The sequence below is a fragment of the Plecotus auritus genome (genome assembly GCF_963455305.1).
Source record: "Plecotus auritus genome assembly, chromosome: 7".
Lineage (NCBI taxonomy): Eukaryota > Metazoa > Chordata > Mammalia > Chiroptera > Vespertilionidae > Plecotus > Plecotus auritus.
The window spans coordinates 73080585-73103303 of record NC_137774.1 but is presented as its reverse complement, the minus strand read 5'-3'; the positions used below and the strand labels follow the sequence as shown (position 1 = coordinate 73103303).

The window sequence follows — 22719 nt, the reverse complement described above, 5'->3', positions numbered from 1 at the left end:
GGCCCTGCTCTTAGTCTCTGTTCTTAGCCCCTCCTGAAAAAACTGCGGGTTGCTGAGGGGAGGGCTGGGCAGTGGGGGGAAGGGTTGAGCTGCTCCAGATGCTAGAAAGGACATTGCCAGTCCTGACCCTGGGCAGGCTTGGTGCAGTGGATCCTGCTTCACACTGTCCCTAGCCTCCCTTTAGAGGAATCCATTTGTCCCCCAGGGGCCAAGTGCTTAAGGTGGCAGGACTCCCCTACAGGGCTGGGCATGGGGGCATCCTCAGCCTGCCTTGCTGGGAGACACTTGTCAGCCTGTGCACTGGGTGTGGAGTTGGGGCCTCTAGGTTTGTTCATTTTTACTTATTTATTTATTATTTGTTTATTTTTACAAATTTAGCACTTTATTTTATTTATTTATTTTAATCCTCACCCAAGGATATTTTTCCATTGATTTTTAGAGAGAGTGCAAGAGAGAGGGAAAGACAGATAGAAATATTGATGTGAGAGAAACACATCGATTGGTTGCCTCCTGCACGAGACTCGATCAGGGCCTGGGCCATGGAGAAACCTGCAACTGAAGTTCATGCCCTTGACTGGAATTGAACCTGGGACCCTTCAGTCTGCAGGCCACTGCTCTATCCACTGATCCAAACTGGCTAGGCGGTTTGTTCATTTTTATTTTATTTTATTTTATTTTTTAAATATATTTTTATTGATTTTTTTGCAGAGAGGAAGGGAGAGGGATAGAAAGTTAGAATATCGACGAGCGAGAAACATCGATCAGCTGCCTCCTGCACACTCCCCACTGGGTATGTGCCCACAACCAAGGTACATGCCCTTGACTGGAATCGAACCTGGGACCCCTCAGTCCCCAGGCCGATGCTCCATCCACTGAGCCAAACCGGTTAGGGCGGTTTGTTTATTTTTAGAAGGGATTGTGGGGTGAGGTCGGAGACCTGTAGAAGATCTAGGTTGTGGGTCGGACAGGATCTTCTGGCCAGATGGACTCACTTTTCAGACTGGTAGACTTTGTTCCATTCTTTGGACTAGGAGGGTTCCCTGCCTCTTCAGAGGGACCCTCTCTCCAGTCCTGTTCCCACACTTCCGCGGCCTCCCCCGCCCCCCCCCCCCCTCGCACTGCACAGCAGGATCCTCACAAGCTTGTAGTTTGAGACCTCTCACTTAACCGCACTTAGCCTCTGTAAAATGGAGCACCTTGAAGTGTGGCTTCACAGAAGGAAAGTGCCTGGTAATTGTTAAAATGGCTCTCAGCCCTGGCTGGGTAGCTCAGCTGGTTAGAGCATCATCCTGATATGCCAAGGTTTTGGGTTTGATTCCCAGTCAGTGCACATACAAGAGTCAACCAATGAATGCATAAGTGAAAACAAATCTATGTTTCTCTCTTAAAAAAAAAAAAAGAAGAAGAAGAAGAAGAGCCCTGGCTAGTGTTTCTAAGTGGTTAGAGCGTTGGCCTATGCACTGAAGGGTCTTGGGTTTGATTCCCGGACAAGGGCACGTACTTGGGTTACAGGTTTGATCCCTGGCCCAAGAAGGGGCGCACATGGGAGGTAACCAATTGATGGGTCTCTCTCACATCGATGTTTCTCCCCATTCCTCCTGCCATTACATTCTCTAAAAATCGAAGGGGAAAATATCCCTGGGTGAGGATTAATAACAGCAAAAAAGCTCTCAAACATTGAGAAGCAGGAGTTTAGGGACTGCCTAAGTGGGGAAAGAGACAAATTGCTCTTAGAAGAAGTTAGAAATCAATTAGGGTATTTTGAATGTGTGTTGGATCCCTGATCTAGTATTTACAAGGCATCTACTTTGTGCCAGGGTCGAGGAGAGCACAAAGAACCAGAACTGGCCTCTGCCCTGAGTTTGCAGTCTCTTAGAGTTGTCCATGGGTTCTCCTGGAGTCCTGGATACAAACCCCAGAAAAATAAGGCATCCTGTTATCCTCAATCTCTCTCTTTTCTCCTCTTTTAAACTTCACTATTGCCCTGTGAAGTGAGGCAGTATTTCCTCATTTAACAGATGGGGAGACTGGGGCTTTGATAGATGAAGTGGCTAAGCTTGGGGTCCTACAGTGAGTAAATTTGCATTTGAACCCACTGAGTGCAGGGCTTCCTCTGAGGGGCCGGAGAAGCTGTGAGGAGGAGGTGTTTCTGATGGGAACAGCCTGGATGTGGTGTGTTCTGGGACTGAGGGCAGGAGTGGCAGGCTGGTTGGAGTTGGGGGATCTATGGATAGAAACAGCTGGGATGGGTGAGGGCCCCGGGCTGCTTCAGTACCTGCTGCAGAGAGAAGGATGAGTACCTTGGGCATCCTTGGTGAGGGTTGTCTTCCTCCCTCCTGTCCTTTGGATTATGGGAGAAATCCTGTGTGGCTCTCTCACCTCTGATTGTGTATAGTCGTTGAGTGGCAGGTCTGTGAGTGACTTCGGGACAGTGTGAAACGAGAGTTGTCAGTGGCTAATTTGAGGCTGGAGCCTGACAGGGGTGTCTAAGGAGGATGGGGGTACTGCCCTTGGACTGAGAGGGACAGGTACAGTCAAGATCTAGACTTGAAAAGTGTGCTCCCTGCCCTGAGCCTCTGGTTGGGATGCTGGTGTTGTTCCCAGGGGGCTTTCTGAAGGTACTCTGGTAGTGGGTGGGCCGCTCTGGTCTATGCATCTGAGGCTGGTACCCAAACTGTTTCTTGGTAGGTGCCCTCCCTTATTCCTGAGGCAAGGCAGTCCCTGGCCAGCCCCAGGAGACTGTTGGAGGGCATTTGGGGAGGGAGAGAAGCAAGAGATTCACTTGGGGGCTCTGAAGTTGATGGGGAGGTGTGTAGGACTTTTACAGTTACTGTAAGTTATGTTTACTTCTATAAAACTCTGAAAGAAATGCAAATATGCTTTAATGCATTTGTAGCATTAGCTGGTAATTCCAATTAGTCATCCTTTATTGGAACCCCTGGTTGGCCAGCACTCCACCAATCAGAATCCCTGGTTAGGCAGCATTCCACCAATCAGAACTCCTTGTTGGGCAGCATCCCTGGTTAGTTGCATCTATTAAAGAAACTGTCAGCTGGCTCTGGCCTGTGTGGCTAAGTTGGTTGAGCCTGGACCTGTGCACCGAGAGGTGGCTGGTTGATTCCCAGTCTGGGCACATACCTGGTTTGTGGGCTTGATCTCCAGCAGAGGGTGTGCAGGAGGCAGCCAATAGATGTCCCCCCTCTCCCTCCTTCCCTCCCTCCCTCTCTCCCTCCTTTCCTCCCTTCCTCCCTCCTTCCCTCCCTCCCTCCCTCCCTCCCTCCCTCCCTCCCTCCCTCCCTCCCTCCCTCCCTCCCTCCCTCCTTTTAAAAGCAATAAAAACAGCCCTAGCTGGTTTGGCTCAGTGGATAGAGCGTCGGCCTGCGTACTGAAGGGTCTCAGGTTCGATTCCGGTAAAGGGCACATGCCCAGGGTTGTGGGCTCGATCCCCAGTGGGGGCAAGCAGGAGGCAGCCGATCAATGATTCTCTCTCATCATTGATGTTTCTATCTCTCTCTCCCTCTCCCTTCCTCTCTGAAATCAATAAAAATACATATTAAAAAAAAAATAAAAGCAATAAATACATTTAAAAAAAAAAAAAAAAAAGGAGCCTGACAGCTTGGCTCAGTAGTTGAGCATTGACCTGTAAACCAGGAGGTAACAGTTCGATTCCTGGTCAGGGCACATTCCTGGGTTATGGGGTCCATCCCGTGTGGGGCATGCAGGAGGCAGCTGATCGATGATTCTCATCATAGATGTTTCTATCTCGCTCTGCCTTCTCGGAAACCAATAAAAATATATTTTAAAAAAGAAAAGAAAGAAAAGAAAAACAAACGGTCAGCTGGTACTTCCAGGACGATTTAGGTGAGTGAGAATGGGAAAGTCTTGGTGGCAGCCCATATTCCCCCCCAGGAACTGTAGCTTTGGGGAGAAGTCTTTTCTGGGACTTAAGTCTGCACTAGGTTAACCAGTAGCCGGTTCCTGAGCCAGGAGGCTGGGCTGATGGATTTGGTGTTGAAGAGGACAGGATGGAACATCTGGAAGAGGCAGGCTGGTGGCTTTCAATGAGCAGGAGACAACATAGGCCCTGCCCCCTGCCCTCTGGGAACTTCCATTTGAGAAACGTCCCTGAGAAGCCAAACCACCGGGTGGTTTCTGCAGTCTTCGTTGGTCTCCTCAGTTTGTGGATATCCTGAGGAGATGGGAGGGGCAGAGGGCTGGCTCCCCAGAGCTGAGATTTCATGGGCAGATGAGCTGGCTTGGGGGGCAGGAGTCAGGGTTTTGGGGTGCTGCCTCTTGCTGCCATACACAGGGCTCTGATAAACAGTGGTCTCTGTGTGAGCCATCAGTAGAGGGTGCCATTAGCTGGTGGGGAAGGAGAGTGTGAGCTTGGCGCCTGCAGGTGCCTGCTGCTCCCTGGTCTGGCTGCCTGACTTTGGGCATGTCCTTCCCCTCACAGGACTGGACTCCTCATTGCAATAGGATGAGGCAGCCACGTTGCTGGGTTTCTGTGAGTCAGAGGGAAATATGTAAAAAAGTTCTGTGCATGCTAATCGGAGTGAACATGATGGCAGGGCATACCTGTGCTTGGTCCTTTCTGCAGGGTAACTGTCACCTGTCGTTGGGATGTGCTGCTCTGGGACAGTGCAGAGCCCAGTCTACTCTGTGGCGAGACCTCTCAGGGCTAATAGCATGGTCCTGGGTCCAGGTTCAAGTCCCAGCCCCAACACTTGCTGAGCTAGATCTTTTCCAATCTTTTATGTAGTCATCCCATACAGGAATTATGGGCCACATAACTCAGAGGAAGATTATGACAATTCAATGAGAAAATCCCAGCAAAATGAGTCCTTAGCACAGTATAGTAAAAACTCTAAAGAGACTTCAAAAAACACCCATACCTCATTACTCTGTTGCTAGGCCCTCCAGGTAAGCCTTTTGTAAGACCTAGCACTTAAGGTGTCTCAGGGGTGGTTGTGGGGCTTCTTTTTGACTCCTTATTACTTTGATCTGTTCTAGCCTTTGGGCATCACCAGGGGGGACCCAGGGACTGGGTGAGTGGGGTTCTCTCCTATCACTTCTGAGGGGAAGGATGATGTTGCCAGACCGAGTCACCCGGTGGTTTGGCTTCCTATGGATGTTTCCATCTTTTCTTGCCCCAAAGATTCCCGACTTTAATCCACCCATCATAGAGCTTCTGGAAGGCAATGCCAGGCCCAGGAGCCTGGACTCTGTTCTAATCCACCTTCCCCTAAAGGTCAGGCTGACCTCTGCATATCAGGTCTCTGACATGCATCTACTCTGGCCACATGAGTCACCTCCACTGCAGGGCAGGGACACTGGGAGAAGTCAGATACCTAGCTGTCTGGCTTTAAAACGGTGTTCCTCCCCTCTATGAGCCCTAAGCCCTATCTATAAAGTGGGGGTCATGGACCCTCTTTATAGCACTGACATTTTGAGGCCTTGCACTCTTGGGAGGGGGCCCAGGGAGGCCCTGGGGGAGGTCTTGTCTCGACCCTGAGCAGCAGCTGATGTAGAGCCCGCTCCTGGCTCATCCCCAGCTGACTACCCTCTGTCGGGAAAGGCTGAGGCACAGGAAGGGGCAAGGACAAATCCAGGGTCCTTCAGGGAGCTGAGGTGGGACAAATGGGGTGGGCTGTGGGTTCAGGAAGGGCCTCAGCTGTCTCCAGCCGTTGAAGATGTGTTTTCCTCTTGGTTTTCATGTAGATTCCTTTCTGCCTGGGACTGGGCGTGGGGGCCTGGCATAGTAGGGGAGCTGAACCAGGCACCTCTGTGAGCCCCGGCTCCCCCATCTATGGAAACAGGCTGCCCAGAGTCCTTTCCCCATTACCTCAGACCCAAGGGTGTGAACCCAGGCCTGGACCAGTCACCCCGAGGGGAGAGGGGGCGCACCAGGAAGAAGCCTGGGCTGTGGCTTTGGGTGGGGTCAGTGGCCTCTTCTGGGAGCCTAGCATCTGGAAGCCATCAAGCCAGGGGCGGGGCGGGGGGGGGTGTTGCAGCAGAGGGCCGGGAAGGAGGAGGCCACACATAGGCCCACCCCTTGGGAGCAGTGGCTTTGGGCCCACAACCCCTGTTGTCGTCTCTGCCTACCATCGCCTCTCAGCCCACAGCCTCACTCCCTTCCACTGGCTGCCTTCTCTCTCAACCCACAGGCTGCTACTCCTACAAAATGCAATACATAACAGGCAATAACATTGCTCATTGCATGCTGGGAGCCTTGTTTATCTGGCCCAGGGTGGTCTGCCACTTGGAGTAGGTGTGCATGGAGAACTGTCCCTAGGGGTGGATGGCATGGCATCCCTTCCCTGGAGTGAGTGATACCTGTGTTGTCTTTGAAGTCTTAGTGCAGGGTAGCTGGGGGCTTGCATAGGAGCTTGTGGCTGGAGATGTGGCTGTGGGGATTCAAAGGGAGTAATGATGTCTTCTTCAGCTTCAAGCCTGTGACTCTGAAGGAGGTGGTCCAGGTGCATAGCAAGAGGCTCAGAGGAGTCCCAGGAGCAGGTGTCTCTAATTGTCACCTGGGTCCACCTGCATCAGAATCACAGGGATTCTAGCTAGCCCTGTAGGTTTTGGGCCCCCCTCAGACCTGTTGGCCAGACACTGGGGCTGGGAACTGGGGTATGCGCAGTGACTTTGATACCCAGGTATCACAGAGCACGCTATTCCATCACCCTCCTGATCTGCTAGGGCAGTGGTTGGCAAACTCATTAGTCAACAGAGCCAAATATCAACAGTACAATGATTGAAATTTCTTTTGAGAGCCAAATTTTTTAAACTTAAACTTCTTCTAACGCCGCTTCTTCAAAACAGACTTGCCCAGGCTGTGGTATTTTGTGGAAGAGCCACACTCAAGTGGCCAAAGATCTGCATGTGGCTCGCGAGCCGCAGTTTGCCGACCACTGTCTAGGGTGTATCAGGTCTGGCATCCTTTGCAAGGGGAGAAATAGAAATGCAAGTTACACTCAGGGTCCTCTGGAGATGAACTGTTGAAGACAGGGGCCCTTTGGGGACAGGGCATGGAGGACACCTAGCCTGAGCATGTCCCTACCTTCCCTGGCAGTCTTGCCAACATTCCACTGACCCCCGAGACTCAGCGGGACCAGGAGCGGCGGATTCGGAGGGAGATTGCCAACAGCAACGAGCGGAGGCGCATGCAGAGTATCAATGCAGGCTTCCAGTCCCTCAAGACCCTCATCCCCCACACAGATGGAGAGAAGCTCAGCAAGGTGGGCAAGGGATGGGAGGGCTTCCTGGAGGAGGTGGAGGGAGAAGGAAGTGAGCTTCAGTAGACGCAGCCAGCTGGGGCCCCTGACTTGTCCCTCCCACTCTTAGGCAGCCATTCTCCAGCAGACGGCGGAGTACATCTTCTCCTTGGAGCAGGAGAAGACCAGGCTTCTGCAGCAGAACACTCAGCTCAAGCGCTTCATCCAGGTAGCACCTGCAGAGGCCTCCCGTCACCTCAACACCTGTCCTCTTCCCGGCTCCCTCTCCCTGGCATGGGCATGACTGGGCTCACCACTGGCCTGGGACTCTGAGGCTACAGGTCCCACCTTCCCCACTGACACGCCTACTTCAGGTACTTGCCTTCCTGCCTGGGCTTCAGTTTACCCATCCATGAAGTGCAGTCGAGTGGCTCCGAGAGGAACTGGGTGACTCGGCAAGCAGGTCCATTCTGCCTCTGTTTCTAGCCTGTGGCCATTGTTGGATTTGCAGAGTGGGGCTCCCAGTGCCAGAGCACCTGGGTTGACAGCTTTGGGGGTCTGTGATGGAGCCCTCCAACTTCCCCATTGATGGTGGTGATACGAGGGCACACTCACCAACTCCTTGGGGTCCCCAGGAGCTGAGCGGCTCGTCCCCCAAGCGGCGGCGGGCAGAAGACAAGGACGAGGGCATCGGCTCACCAGACATCTGGGAGGATGAAAAGGCGGAAGATCTACGGCGGGAGATGATTGAACTGCGGCAGCAGCTGGACAAGGAGCGATCGGTGCGCATGATGCTGGAGGAGCAGGTAAGGCAGGCAGTTGGGTGGGGTGGGGGGTTCCAGTCCCTCTCTCCCTTTCCTCCTGTCCCTGCTTCCCTTGAGCGCCTGCTTTGTGCCAGGTTTAGGAATAGGGGGTGGGGGTCCCGTGGGGATTGAACCAGGTAGGTTCCTGCCCTCAGGAGTCACCATCTGTGTTGGGTAGGAGGATTAGTCAAAGGACCTGACACTGTAAAAATGCAGCTGTGAAAAAGGTACTGCAGGAAGCATGGGCATTGGGAGGGGGATTTGGACTGGTCCTGCCCTACAGCTTCTCTGTCAAAGTGACTTGAGCCGAGGATGGGAGGTTGCCCAGTCTCACAATTAACAAGGCAGAGAGGGAAGAAGGGTACTCCAGGCAGAAGGAAAAGCATGAGCAAAAGCCCTGAGGCTGGAGGGAGGGAGTGAAGGAGTGAGGGAGATGGCATGAGGGAGGTCATGGCAGGAGAGGAGATGAGTCAGAGAGGGCCTGGTGGGCTATGATAGGACTTTGGTCTCTTCCCCAGGATGACAGGCTCCAGCTAGGGTTTGTAGCAGGAGTGAATGGCCTGTTTGGCAAGGTTAGAGCATGGGGAGGCTGGCCTCAGCAGCCCTGAGGGCCTCGCACTGGAGGTGGTGCAAGGGTGTGGCCCGGGCCCTGCCCCTGAGCCTGCTCTCCCCCTAGGTTCGATCGTTGGAGGCCCACATGTACCCTGAAAAGCTCAAGGTGATTGCACAACAGGTGCAGCTGCAGCAACAGCAAGAGCAGGTGCGACTGCTGCACCAGGAGAAGCTGGAGCGGGAGCAGCACCTGCGGACCCAGGTGGGCAGGTGGCCTCGGGAGGGGCTGTGGGCTATGGCAGGGCAGGGCCTACATCGTAATAATGCAGACATTCTTGGTTCCCAGGTATCTTATAGACATTATTACATGAATCCTTGTAGAAGCCCTTTGAGGCTGTTCTACTGATCAGGAAAGTAAGGCACAGAAAGGCTAAATAACTTGAACCTTGGCTGTCTAAATCCAAAATCTGTATTCCTGACCACCACTGCATTAGATGTTGGAGTGCTTGCTTGGTGCCGGACAGTGAAGGGGCCACAAGTTCTTGGATGTCTGGGAGCCCCTCTTTAGGCTGCCTTTTCTTTGCTGCTTAAAATAAGGGAGGCCAAACTGGCTGGCCTCCCATGAGTGGTTGGCGGAGACTGTCTCGAAGGAATGGGCAGAGGGAGATGGTTTTGGAGGGCATCCTACACCCTCTGTGACCTCCCGAGGGGAAGGGGAAGCTTCCTGAACCTTTGGAGAAAGACTGAGAGCCTCTGTCTCACAGCTCCTGTCCCCTCCGGCCCCCACCCACCACCCCACGGTGATCGTGCCGGCACCGCCACCCCCTCCCTCCCACCACATCAACGTCGTCACCATGGGCCCCTCCTCGGTCATCAACTCTGTTTCCACGTCCCGGCAAAATCTGGACACCATCGTGCAGGTACCTGGTCTCGGGAAGGAGGCAGCATGTCAGGGTTGTCCTCTGGGAATAGGCACTTTGGGAGACATTAGAAAGCAGGAACTGAAGGGGAATGAGGCAGGGCTTGTGCGGGGAAAGGTTGGGAAGCTGGGTGTATGTGTCTGTCTCCATCCCTGAGTCTCCCTCTCTGTTTGCAGGGATTGGAGGGGGAGCTCTGTGAAGGTGAGGGGTAGAGATGGGGGACAGGATGCCCCAGAAAACCTTGTTTCTTCCCTCTACGTGGGGTTTGTTGAGAGGGTCTTTTGCTACTGGAGCTCCTGGCTTCCAGAATTCCTACATCCAGCTCTTGGTCCAGAACTTCTTCTCACTTCCATCTCCTAGGACCTGAGATGGGAGTGGAGGTGGCAGTGGCTGGGAGGGTGACAGTTAAGCCTCCTACAGAGGAGGAAGAAACGAGAAGACAGCTCTGTGTGTCAGGCCCAAAGTCACTGCTGTACACAGCCTGGGGCAGAGACCCCTGGGGCGTCCCAGTGGCATCATCTATCTATATAAAAGCCTAAGTGACTGTTCGACTGTTTGAACATTGGACTGGTAGCTATGATGCGCACTGACCACCAAGGGGCAGACGCTCAATGCACAGGCATGGAAACATGGAACAGACTGATGAATCTCAGAGGGAAGGGGACAGGGGGGAGGGTGGGAAGAGATTAACCAAAGATCTTATATGCATACTAGAGGCACAGTGCATGAAATTCATGCACAGGTAGGGTCCCTAGCAGCTGCTGGCTGCCGGCCAGGGCCTCCCTTCCCCGGCTTCTGGCCAGGGTCTTCCTTTGTTCTGCACCGCCCCCTGGTGGTCAGCACATATCATAGCGAGCGATGGAACTCCTGGTGGGTCAAACTCCCAAGGGGACACTTTGCATATTAGGCTTTTATATATATAGACTAGAGGCCTGGTGCACGGATTCATACACTGGTGGTGTCCCGTGGCCTGGCCTGCAGGGATCGGGCCAAAACCAGCAGTCCGACATCCCCCAAGGGGTCCCGGATTGTGAGAGGGTGCAGGCCAGGCCAAGGAACCCCACCGGTGCATGAATTCATGTACCGGGCCTCTAGTAAAAGAAATAAACAACTAAACCAAAAATAGTCTGTTAACCCCTGCTGCACATAATTCCAGCAAATTGAATAGTAAAATTAATAACAAAGACCTTCTATCAGTGAACAGGCCAATTTTGAAATATATAAATAAGTGAAAGATGCTGGTGACCTCCAAGCAGACCTGCACTGTCGTCTCCAAGGGGTTTTCCAGCTCAGCAAAGGGGTTTACTAACCCTGACTCTGGCAGGCTGCCTGCTACTCTGGCAGGCCACCTGCTGCTCTACCAGACTTATTTTTGGACCTTTCTGGTGTGTGTATGTGTGTGTGAGGGGAGATGGTGGCTGTCTGTGTCCCTGCAGCCATCCTCACCACAACCTGTCCCCCCAGGCAATCCAGCACATCGAGGGCACCCAGGAAAGGCAGGAGCAGGAGGAGGAGCAGCGGCGAGCTGTAATTGTGAAGCCAGTCCGGAGCTGCCCGGAGGCCCAAGCTTCTGACACTGCCTCCGATTCGGAGGCCTCGGACAGCGACACCATGGACCAGAGCCGGGAGGAGCCGGCTGGGACTGGGGGGCTTCCCTGACCACCCCCCAGCCCTCCTCTCCCTTCTTGGGGTTAGAGGGGGCCGGGGCAGCAACAGGAATACATGCGGGCCAGCGAGTGAGGAATTTTTACAAAATTACAATGTCATTTGGGTCTCTTTTATGACCTCTTTTTCAATACTGTAAATCAACCTTTGAGTGAAGGCCACCCAACCTGAGGTACTGGGGGCTGGGGTGGTGGGTGTGTGGGAGCACCGGGACACCTGGGGCTGGGCCTCACCTGGGGGGGCTGGGAAAGCTGACACTTGAGGTGCCTGGCCTCTCTGCCAAAAAGCATTTTTTTTTTTTCATTTAAACATGTTTTTAAGAACAGGGAAAATCAAAACCCCAACATATATCTGCCCTCCCCAGAGCCAGCTCTATGACCATTAGTTTTTAACTCCCCCTTCCCTCCTCTTTTTGGTTTTCTTCTTTCTCTAAGCACTTAATGGGTTGGGGGTCTGGCTGGGTCAGGACTCTCTGGGGGTCCGGGGTGGAAGTTGCTTCTCTGTTGGGGTTTGCTGCTGCCCTTTTGCCCTGCCCTTCCTTCCCTGCCCCACCTCAGCACTAGGATTTGCCACTCTCCACCACCAGCTGGCCTCCACCTCTCCCTCCAGGTTTCCCATCTTCGACCCCCAGAAATGTCTTTGTCTCTCTGTTTTGTTTGTTGGGTTTTTCTTTTTTCCCCCCTTTATTTGTTTTTTGTTTTTCTTTATTTTGTTTTTTTTTTTAAATAACAATTTCGAGGTCTTTGTGTTCAAGGAGAGCTATTATATTTTGTTAAGAAAGTGTGTGTGGGGGAAACCAAGAGGCCACCATGCCTTTATAAAGAAAAAATAAAGTTTGTACTTTGTTTTTTAGATTGTGTCTTCTGGATGTGTAGTATCGTGTGTTGCTGGACTAGATAGAGTATGGGCTGCTATTTGGACCCACCAGAGGGGATTATATGTGCGTGAGCTCATGGTGACTCCCCCAACTTGTGTGTGGTGTTGCAATGAGAAATCAGGATCCTTACAGTCGCTGGGATTACTCTGGGTATTCTGCAAAGATGGGAGATGGTATTGGGGGGTGGGAGGAGTGGCTCCCAATTCCTTGGTGGGGAGCAAGGAGAAAATGAACAACCGAGCCACAGATTCCTATCTCCTAGAGCAGTGGTCGGCAAACTGCGGCTCGCGAGCCACATGCAGCTTGCGAGCCGTAGTTTGCCGCTCTGTTGACTAATGAGTTTGCCGACCACTGTCCTAGAGAAAGGACACAGGCTCAGGGTTCCTGGTTGATCTCTAGGCTTTGCTACTTTTTCAACTTGTATAACCTCCCTGAACCTCAGCCTCATCTATAGAAGGGAAAGACTCCCTTATGATGTGTTTAAGAACTCAGGTCCTGGAGTTGGTCTGCAGTAGTCAGTTATACTTTGGGCAAGCCATATATATATATTAGAGGCCTGGTGCATGAATTTGTGCACCAGTGGGGTCCCTTGGCCTGGCCTGCGGGATTGGGCTGAACCCAGCTCTCTGACACCCCCGAGGGGGTCCCGGATTGTGAAAGGGCACAGGCCAGGCCGAGGGACCCCACCGGTACACGATCAGGGCCGGGGAGGGATGTGGGAGGTTGGCCAGCTGGGGAGGGACTGTGGGAGGGCTCCAGGGCATGTCTGGCCCATCTCGCTCAGTCCCAATCGGTTGGACCCCAGCAGCAAGCTAACCTACCGATTGGAGCGTCTGCCCCCTGTGGTCAGTGCATGTCATAGCGACTGGTTGACTGTCTGCCCCCTGGTGGTCAGTGCACATCATAACGAGTGGTTGAGCAGCCTTAGCATATCATTAGCTTATTACGCTTTGATTGGTTGAACGGACAACCGGACACTTGCCATATTAGGCTTTTATTATATAGGATATATAATATATAATTCGTGCACTCGCGGTGGGGGGGTCCCTCAGCCTGGCCTGCGCCCTCTTACAGTCTGGGAGCACATCCGTAGCACTGCCACAGAGGTGCCTCGCTGCGCAAGCCAGCCATGAGCCCGGCTTCTGGCTGAGTGGTGCTTTCCCTGTGGGAGCGCACTGACCACCAGGGAGCAGTTCCTGCATTGAGCACCTGCCCCCTGCCGGTCAGTGTGCGTCATAGTGATCGATCATTCTGCCATTCGGTCGATTTGCATATTAGACTTTTATTATATAAGATATATACTAGAGACCTGGTGCACAAAATTCGTGCACTTGGGTGGGGGTCCCCTCAGCCCAGCCTGTGCCCTCTTGCATTCTGGGAGCCCTTGGGAGATGTCTAATGACTTAGGCCCGCTCCCGCCACCGCCGCTGTGCTCGCCAGCCATGAGCCCTGGCTGAGCAGCGCTCCCCCTATGGGAGTGCATGGACTACCAGGGGGCAGCTCCTGCATTAAGCGTCTGCCTCCTGGTGGTCAGTGCGCGTCATAGTGACTGGTTGTTTCACTGTTCGGTTGATTTGCATATTAGCCTTTTATTGTATAGGATATACTAGAGGCCCGGTGCACATATTTGTGCATCGGTGGGGTCCCTTGGCCTGGCCTGTGGTTCTCCGACATCCCTCAAGGGGTCCCGGATTGCGAGAGGGCACCGGCCAGGCTGAGGGATTCCACTGGTGCACAATTGGGGCTGGGGAGAGATTGTGGGAGGGCTCCAGGATGTGTCTGGCCTGTCTTGCCCAGTCCCAATTGCCCAGACCCCAGCAGCAAGGTAACCTACTGGTCAGAGCGTCTGCCCCTTGGTGGTCAGTGTGCATCACAGCTACTGATCAAACAGTTGCTTAGGCTTTTATATATATACTAGAGGCCTGATGCATGAAATTCGTGCAAGGGGCTTGGTCCTCATAGCCATGGCAGCTGCCTTGGCCCTCGCAGCCCCGGCTTCATCTGGAAGGTTGTCCAGAGGACGTCCAGAAGGTTGTTCCGCTGTCCAGTCTAATTAGCATATTATACTTTCATTAGTGTGTATATATATACACACACACACACACACACATATATATATACATACATACATATATATATATATATATATATATATCCTATATAATAAAAAGCTAATATTCGAATCAACCGAAGGATGGAATGACCGGTCACTATGACATGCACTGACCACTAGGGGGGCAGACGCTCAACGCAGGAACTGCCCCCTGGTGGTCAGTGAGCCAGAAGTTGGGCTCATGGCTGGTGAGCGCAGTGGTGGTGGTGGGAGCCTCTCCTGCCTCCGCAGCAGTGTGACTGTTGGCTTAGGCCCGCTCCCACGCCTAAGCTGTCAGTCAGACATCCCCTGAGGGCTCCTGGACTGTGAGAGAGTGCAGGCTGGGCTGAGGGAAACACCCCTTCCCCCAGCCCCCAGTGTACGAATTTCATGCACTGGGCCTTTAGTATATATCTATATATCTATATCTACTATATATCTATATATATGTATAAAGGTTATTTATTTTTAGAGAGAGAAGGGAGAGAGAGACAAACAATGAAAGATGTGTGAGCAAAACATCTGGGAATTGAACTGGTACCCTTTTGGTGCATAGAATGATGCTCAACCAACTGAGACACACTGGCCAGGGCGCCACTTATATTTGAACCTGTTTCCTTTTTTGAAAGTTGGGAATAATAAAATAAATAAATCAGGGAATAATAATGGCACAAAGCAATGCATATTGTGGGGGGTGGGGTGGGAGTGGTCCTTTTAAGTCCTTAATCCTCTATAACCAGAGAGCATTTTACAATGTATTCTCCGCCTGCTTTTCCTGGTGCTCACACTGTGCCAGGTTCATGGGGACTGAGGCCAGAGTGTAATAACCAATTCACTTATCAGCCCACAATAAATGCCTCCAGACATGAACTTGTTGAATAGAAAGGCAGATGGGAGCCTGCATTTTTAAGAACTTTTATACATTTTTAAAGGTGAAATTCACAATAAAATCAACCATTTTAAAGGGAATGATTCAATGTGGCATTTAGTACATTCACAATGTTGTGAAACCATTATCTCTAGTCCCAAAACATTTCCATCACTCCAAAATGAACCACTTAACACTGCAAAACGAACCACTTACTATTCAGTTTTCCCACTACTCTTCTCCCAGCCTCCGCCAACCACCAATCTGCTTTCTATTTTCTTTAGTATTTGTAAAAATTAAAACTAATTTACATTCGGTAAAATTCACACTTTTAGTTTTTGATTGTGAGTTTTGACAAATGCAAACAGTTGTATAAACACCACCACAATCACAATATAAAGTTCCCTCATCCTGTGTTCCCTCAAGTTCCTTTGTGGTCCACCCAGCTCCTGGTAACCATTGATCTATTCCTACAGGTTTGCCTTTTCCAAAATGTTGTAAATAGAATCATATAATATTTAGCCTTTTGAATCTGGATTCTTTTACTTAACATTGCAACTAAATATGGGGGTGTATCTAACTAAATTTACATAAGTTGACTACGTGTCTGAAGAGAGGGACTTAGCTAGAATCTGGGCGGGGACGCCCCTTCCCAAGGCCAGTCTAGCGGCCCCTTTGGGCCCGGCACGAGGCTGGCCACAGGCTGCGCGCAGTTCCTAAGAGAGTCAACAGAGAGTGCTGCGGCCCCGGAACACCTGGTTCCGCGTCTACAGGCCAGAGGCGGGGCTTGGGATGGGGCCAGGAAAATCCTCCGCCCCGACTTGCCTGGAGGCCGTAGGTGGTCTCACCAGCGGGCAGCGGAAGTCGGGTGTACCGCCTCTGGCCCCGCCTCCCCGCTTCGCCCCGCTGGGCGCTTCGGTGCGCATGCTCTTCGGCACTCCTGGTTGTCTGGCGCGCTCTTGTCGGCCCCGCCTCCGCACCCGCGGTGGACGGCGCGCGCTCACGCACGCAGGGCGCCCAAGTGCCGCAGAAGTGCGGCTCCGGCGTGTCTTCCGCGCGGAGGCGCTCGCCGACTTGCTTCCGCAGCTGCCAGCCCACCCGGAGGATGTGCGGCGTAGCGCCGGATGGTGGAGCCTGCACTGTGGGACGGAAGTCCGGCGCGCCGCACACGTGACTTGCCGCGGTTTAGAAGCCGCGGTATAAAGTGTGACAATTTCAGTAACTGTTAGGGTTGTCAAAAGGGGAATGCAGGAGGCCGAAGGTGGTAAAGAATTATAAATTTATTTCTAAGAACAGAAGGGCTGAGATCAAAATGGCATCAACGGGGCCGAGCAGGGAAGCGGGATATTTATGTCTCTTATAAAGGTCAGTTAGACTAACCGGTGGGTCCAGGTGCAGGTGGGGGCCGGTGTAGGTGGTCCACTGGAAACTGGGTGAGGCGGTTTACTGAAAATTGAAGGCCGCTAATCATGCAACAAATCGTTGGGAGGGTCAAGAGCCCCAAGTAGGGCATAATGGAGCGCAAGAATGAGCCTAATAGCAACATTACTTTAAACCCACACTATCAGAAACATTGTCATATCAGGACAGATGAGGAATGTAAGAAACTATGCACAAGGTGTGTCACAAGGTGTGTCGGAGTGCGTCTTGCCTAGGCCACACCTATGCCATGGGTCCAGGGTCAGGAGCCTGATCCAGGTCAACGGCTGCACGTGGAATAGTGCAGGTCCAGTCTGGGGGCACGTGGTGGTTAGAAAGTGCAGCAGAGTCCTGCCGTAGTGCAGACACTGGCCTGGGAGGAGGAGGAAATGGAGAAGATGTGGGAATGTTACCAAATTCAAGGGGTTTGCTGCTTGGGTTGCAATAGTCAAAAAGGAGATGTAGTTATCACAAGGTAGTTTTACTTGCAGCAAGTAAAGGAGACAGGAGGTTCTGCCTTCTAAAAGAGAGGCTTAGCTATTGCTTATGCACACTATTTGGTCAATTATATGTTGACTTCTTTTTTTTTTTTTAAAAAATATATTTTATTGATATTTCACAGAGAGGAAGGGAGAGAGATAGAGAGCTAGAAACATCGATGAGAGAGAAACATCGATCAGCTGCCTCCTGCACACCTCCCACTGGGATGTGCCCGCAACCAAGGTACATGCCCTTGACCGGAATCGAACCCGGGACCTTTCAGTCCGCAGGCTGACGCTCTATCCACTGAGCCAAACCGGTTTCGGCTATATGTTGACTTCTTTATACTTGGCTACTTTTAATTTTAAGTTTTAAAATATATTTTTGTTGATTTCAGAGAGGAAAGGAGAGGGAGAGAGAGATAGAAACATCAGTGATGAGAGAGGATCATTGATTGGCTGCCTCCTGCACGCCCACACTCAGGATTGAGCCCACAACCCAGGCATGTGCCCTGACCTGGAATCGAACTGGGACTTCCTGTTTCATAGGTTGATGCTCAATCACTGAGCCATGCCGGCTGAACTGTACTTGGCTACTTTAAAAAAATATATTAAAAAATATTTTTATTGATTTCAGAGAGGAAGAGAGGCGGGGGGGGGGGGGAGAGAGAGAGAGAGACATCAATGAATGATGAGAGAGAATCATCAATCAACTGCTTCCTGCACAGTCCACACTGGAGATTGAGCCCACAACCTGGATATGTGCCCTGACCAGGAATTGAACCGTGACCTACTGGTTTGTAGGTTGACACTCAACCACTGAGCCACGCTGGCCAAGCTATACTTGGTTACTTTCATTCCTTGATTTCCTGTCAGCTCATCCAGTTTACAGCTGCATCTACAAAATACTGTGCTACATTTTAACATTTAGCAAGAAAAAACATTTAGAACTGCTCTGACCTTGAGACCCTTGTCCTATCTAACAGGAAGGGGATAATAGAGGACTTGCAAGTCATACTAAGAAGCTTGGACTTTATTGTTTGTGAAGTGGGGGGGGCGGTCTACGAGAGACATGATCAACCCAACATTTAACAAAACCCATTTTAAAAACCTTTTTTTGAAGTATTTACTGTAGAAAGTACACTCAGAAGAGGGAGTATAGTTTGTATTTAGTCCCGTGTATTTTCACAAACTGAATACACAACCATGTAGCCAGCATCCCACCAAGCCCTCAAGTGGTTTTGCTACTGGAAAGGGGACCTGCCCTTGGCAGGTCTGCCTTGGGTTGGCCGGTAATGTGTGGGTTCTTGACTTCACGCAGGAAAAACTGCACAACACGAGTCCAAGAGACTATGAAAGTGTGCGCACAGTAAAAGCTGGACACAGTAAAACAAGAAAGGGCTTAGCATAGAAGAAGCAACAGGAGAGCCTAGGCTGGGCTGCCCTAGCTCTCTGGGAAGTCAGAGAAAAGGGGGCCTTGGGAACAGGTTCAGGGGTTAGCCTGAGATGAGTTGCTGCTGCCTATTGCTCCCCTGCTTGTAAGTCTCATGGGATCCCTTATAGTTTAGGAGATGTATGCCCTCGGGGGGGGGGGGCCAGGGAAAAATGTGAGGGAAGAAGAGGGGAAAGGGAATGGTGGAGGCTACTCCCCAGAGGGAGAACTCGCACTATGTCCTTTGTCTTCACACTTTTATCTCTTGTAGGTGGGAATCTGAGGGGAGGTCTCATGAGAGGGTTTCAGCAGAATATTCATCAGTTTTCCAGGTGTGCTCCTTCAGGGTCATGGTCTCCATGGATTGATCAGTGCTATGGCAGGGGGTTGTTATTCATCGCAGCTGGGCCTGGTGTCACCCACCTGGTTTTACTGCTTTTCTGGGTCTGGAGCTGAAATACAACTGAGGCCTAGATGTTATCCCTTGGGAGATGACTTTATCTGCTGTAAATTGCCAGTTTGTTGAACTCTTTGTCTCAATTTCCCTCTTCCACTTGTCCTAGTTTACTGGCCAATCTCAGTTTATCTTTTAAAAAGTTTTTTTTTTTTTTTTAAATTTGGGAATAATTATAGAAATGTCTGGGAGGTCCTGTGCACCCTTCACCCAGCCTCCTCAGGTGCTAACATCTTGCATACCTAAAGTACAACATGAAACCAGGTAATTGCTATGGGTGCAGTCCATGAGACTTATTCAAATTTTTACTAGTTTTACATGCTCTCACTTATGTATGTGTGTACATAGTTCCATACCATATAGTGCACCAGCAATGTATGAGAATTCAAGTTGCTCTGCATCCTTACCAACACTTGATAATGTCAGATTATTATATATATATATATATTTTAAAAAGAATAGTTTGTTTATTTTTAGAGAGAAATGGAGAAGAGAGAAACATCTATGTAACATTGATGACTGCCTCCTGCATGCCGCCCCCTGGGGATTGAACATGCAACTCAGGCATGTGCCCTGACCGGGAATCGAACCAACAACCAACTGAGCCACACTGGCCAGGACTATTCATTTTAAAATAGCCATTCTGGTAGGTATACAGTGGTTTTAATTTTTATCATCATAGATTAGTTTTGTTCCTTTTAGATGTTTATACAAATCATACAGTTAGTGGTGCTGACCTTCCATGCAGTTGAAATCTACGTAACAATTTTTGACTCCCTCAAAACTTAACTACAGCCATCCCTTGGTATTTATGGGGGATTGATTTTAGGAACTATCCCTGCCCCCTCTATGGATACCAAAATCTGAGGATACTCAAGGCTCTTATATAAAATGGCGTAGAACAATGCATATAGTCAGTCTGCCGCATCTATGCGTTCCCAAACTTGGATTAAATACTGTGTTTTTTTTAAAAAAATATTTTTTTATTGATTTCAGAGAGGAAGGAAGAGGGAGAGAGAGATAGAAACATCAATGATGAGAGAGAATCACTGATTAGTTGCCTCCTGCACGCTCCCCACTGGGGATCAAGCCCGCAACCCAGGCATGTGCCCTTGACTAGAATCGAAACTGGAACCCTTTATCTACAGGCCGACGCTCTATCCACTAAGTCAAACCAGCTAGGGCCTGTTTTGTTTTTTTAAAATATATTTTTATTGATTTCATAGGGGAAGGAAGAGGGAGAGAGAGATAGAAACATCAATGGTGAGAGAGAATCATTGATCAGCTGCCTCCTGCATGCCCTACATTGGGGATCGAGCCTGCAATCCGGGCAGGTGCCCTGACCAGGAATCGAACTGTGATCTCCTGGTTCATAGGTTGACGCTCAACCACTGAGCTACATCGGCCAGGCTGAATACTGTTTTTGATCCATGGTTGGTTGAATGCAAGGATGTGAAACCTGGGGATATGGAGGGCCAATGGTATATTCATTAAAAAAAATCCTCGTATAAATGGACCACAGTTCAAACCCATGTTGTTTAAGGGTCAACTCTCTCTACTCTTTTTGTCTGTCTTCTTTTGCTCAAAATAACATCTTTGAGATTCATTTATGTTTTTGTGTATATCAGAAGTCGGTTCATTTTTATCGCTAAATGTATTACACTGTATGAATATGCTACTTTTGGTTAGCCATTCACTTAGTGATGGAATTAGGTTGTTTCCAACTTATGGTTATTGTGAATGTATTTTAGTGGGCACTACCCTCCAAGTCGATTGTGCCAGTTTCCCCTCGCCACCAGTGTGTGAGGTGGTAACTTGGCAGTGGAGGATAAGATAAATACATCCTGCCAAAACCGGTTTGGCTCAGTGGATAGAGCGTCGGCCTGCGGACTCAAGGGTCCCAGGTTCGATTCCGGTCAAGGGCATGTACCTGGGTTGTGGGCACATCCCCAGTAGGGGGCGTGCAGGAGGCAGCTGATCGATGTCTCTCTCATCGATGTTTCTAACTTTCTATCCCTCTCTCTTCCTCTCTGTAAAAAATCAATAAAATATATTTAAAAAAAAAAAAAAGATAAATACATCCTGAGCATATGCCATTGACTGTCTTTGGTGGTGGTTTCTTTGGGAGGGGGCTGGGCATTCTTGGTACCTGATGGCCTCCTTGCACTATTTTAAGGGTCTCTGTTAGGGATAAAACTCACTGGAAATGTTTCTCTTCTCCCATGTTCCCAAAAGATGGTTACATTACACCATGTCCTGTTTAAGAAGAGCCTCAGAAGAAATTCCTGTAGAGCAAGCATGTCAAACTCAAAGCTAACATGGGCCAAATAAACAAGGTTTAAGTTTATGTGGGCCGCAAAAAAAAAAAAAAAAAAAAAAAAGCTTAAATTTTCATAGAAATGTAGATTTATTTCGATAGAGACATGTTGAATACAAAGGGCTGAAATAAATGAGTAATCATTAACATAAAACAATAGAACGTTTTAATAAAAATTAATATTTTTTTTTGAACATTAACTTACCAGACACTGAATAACTGCATAAATTAATAAGCATAATGCAAACAAACCTATTTTTCTTGTTTTCCGAAAGTGAAATATTTCCTGTTGCACACACCAAACAAGTCAGTCCAAGACTAATGACGTGGCAATTGGCTGCTACAGTATTCGCTGCTAGTATTAGTGGAGAGAAATGGTGCGCCTGTGCATAAGGCACGTAAGGGAAATGAATGCAACAATAGTAATCAGTCATTAGCAACCATTGTAGTTCAATATTAATAACTAGAGGCCTGGTGCATGAAATTCATGCACGGGGGGTGGGGGGCTGTCCCTCAACCCAGCCTGCACCCTCTCTAATCTGGGACATCCCTGTCACAATCCAGGATGGCTGGCTCCCAACCGCTCACCTGCCTGCCTGCCCGATTGCCCCTAACCACTTTGACCTGCCAGTCTGATCACCCCTAACCACTCCCCTGCCAGCCTGATCGATGCCTAACTGCTTCCCTGCCGCCCCGATTGTCCCTAACTGCCCTCCCCTGCTGGCCTGGTCACCCCTAACTGTCCTCCTTGGCAGGCCTTGCCACCTCCAACTGCCCTCCTCTGCTGGTCCAATCACCCCTAACTTCCCTCCCCTGTTGGCCTGGTTGCCCCCAACTGCCCTCCCCTGCAGGCCTGGTCACCCCTAACTGCCCTCCCCTGCAGGCCTGGTCACCCCTAACTGCCCTCTCCTGCAGGCCTGGTTACCCCTATCTGCCCTCCCCTGCAGGCCTGGTCACCCCTAACTGCCCTCTCCTGAAGGCCTGGTTACCCCTATCTGCCCTCCCCTGCAGGCCTGGTCACCCCCAACTGCCCTCCTCTGCTGGCCTGGTCACCCCTAACTGCTCTCCCCTGCAGGCCTGGTCCCCCCAACTGCCTCCCCTGCAGGCCTGGGTACCCCCCCAATTGCCCTCCCCTTCAGGCCTGGACCCCCCTAACTGCCCTCCCCTGCAGGCCTGGTCACCCCTAACTGCTCTCCCCTGTAGGCCTGATCGCCCCCAACTGTCCTCCCCTGTAGGCCTGGTCACTCCCAACTGCCCTCCTCTGCCAGCCATCTTGTGGCTGTCATCTTGTGTCCTCATGGGGGCGGCCATCTTGTGTGTTGGAGTGATGGTCATTTTGCATATTACCTCTTTATTAGATAGGATTATGTATAATAGCATATTATAAAAATTAAGTTACAAAATTTGTATTAAAACTTTTCTTACATACTGTTATATTGGCTGGGCTGCAAAAATATTCATTGTGGACTGCATGTGGCCCATGGGCTGCGAGTTAGACATGCTTGCTGTAGAGTCTCAGTAGCAGAAATCATTTCACTTCTCCTGAGCAGTTGGTTTGTTCTTATTTTAAGGACACTGTGAATTGGCAAGTGATCAAGTTACACACACACACATATACACACAC

The 22719-nt window shown here is 50.5% G+C and overlaps 1 protein-coding gene across 5 annotated transcripts in view; it reads left to right on the top strand.

The window, feature by feature from the left end:
• TFAP4 (transcription factor AP-4) overlaps window positions 1-12009 on the top strand; it is a 38307-nt gene extending 26298 nt beyond the window's left edge. For 3 of the 5 annotated variants that reach the window (XM_080681319.1, XM_080681320.1, XM_080681316.1), the window contains 6 exons: window positions 7076-7241; window positions 7348-7446; window positions 7853-8023; window positions 8697-8834; window positions 9337-9492; window positions 10957-12009. In XM_080681319.1, coding sequence (XP_080537445.1) covers window positions 7076-7241; window positions 7348-7446; window positions 7853-8023; window positions 8697-8834; window positions 9337-9492; window positions 10957-11151 — 925 coding nt within the window. In that variant the 3' untranslated portion in view covers window positions 11152-12009. The remainder of the gene's footprint in view (window positions 1-7075; window positions 7242-7347; window positions 7447-7852; window positions 8024-8696; window positions 8835-9336; window positions 9493-10956) is intronic. The other 2 variants (XM_080681318.1, XM_080681317.1) reach the window with 2 other exon arrangements.
• Window positions 12010-22719: the final 10710 nt, after the last annotated feature.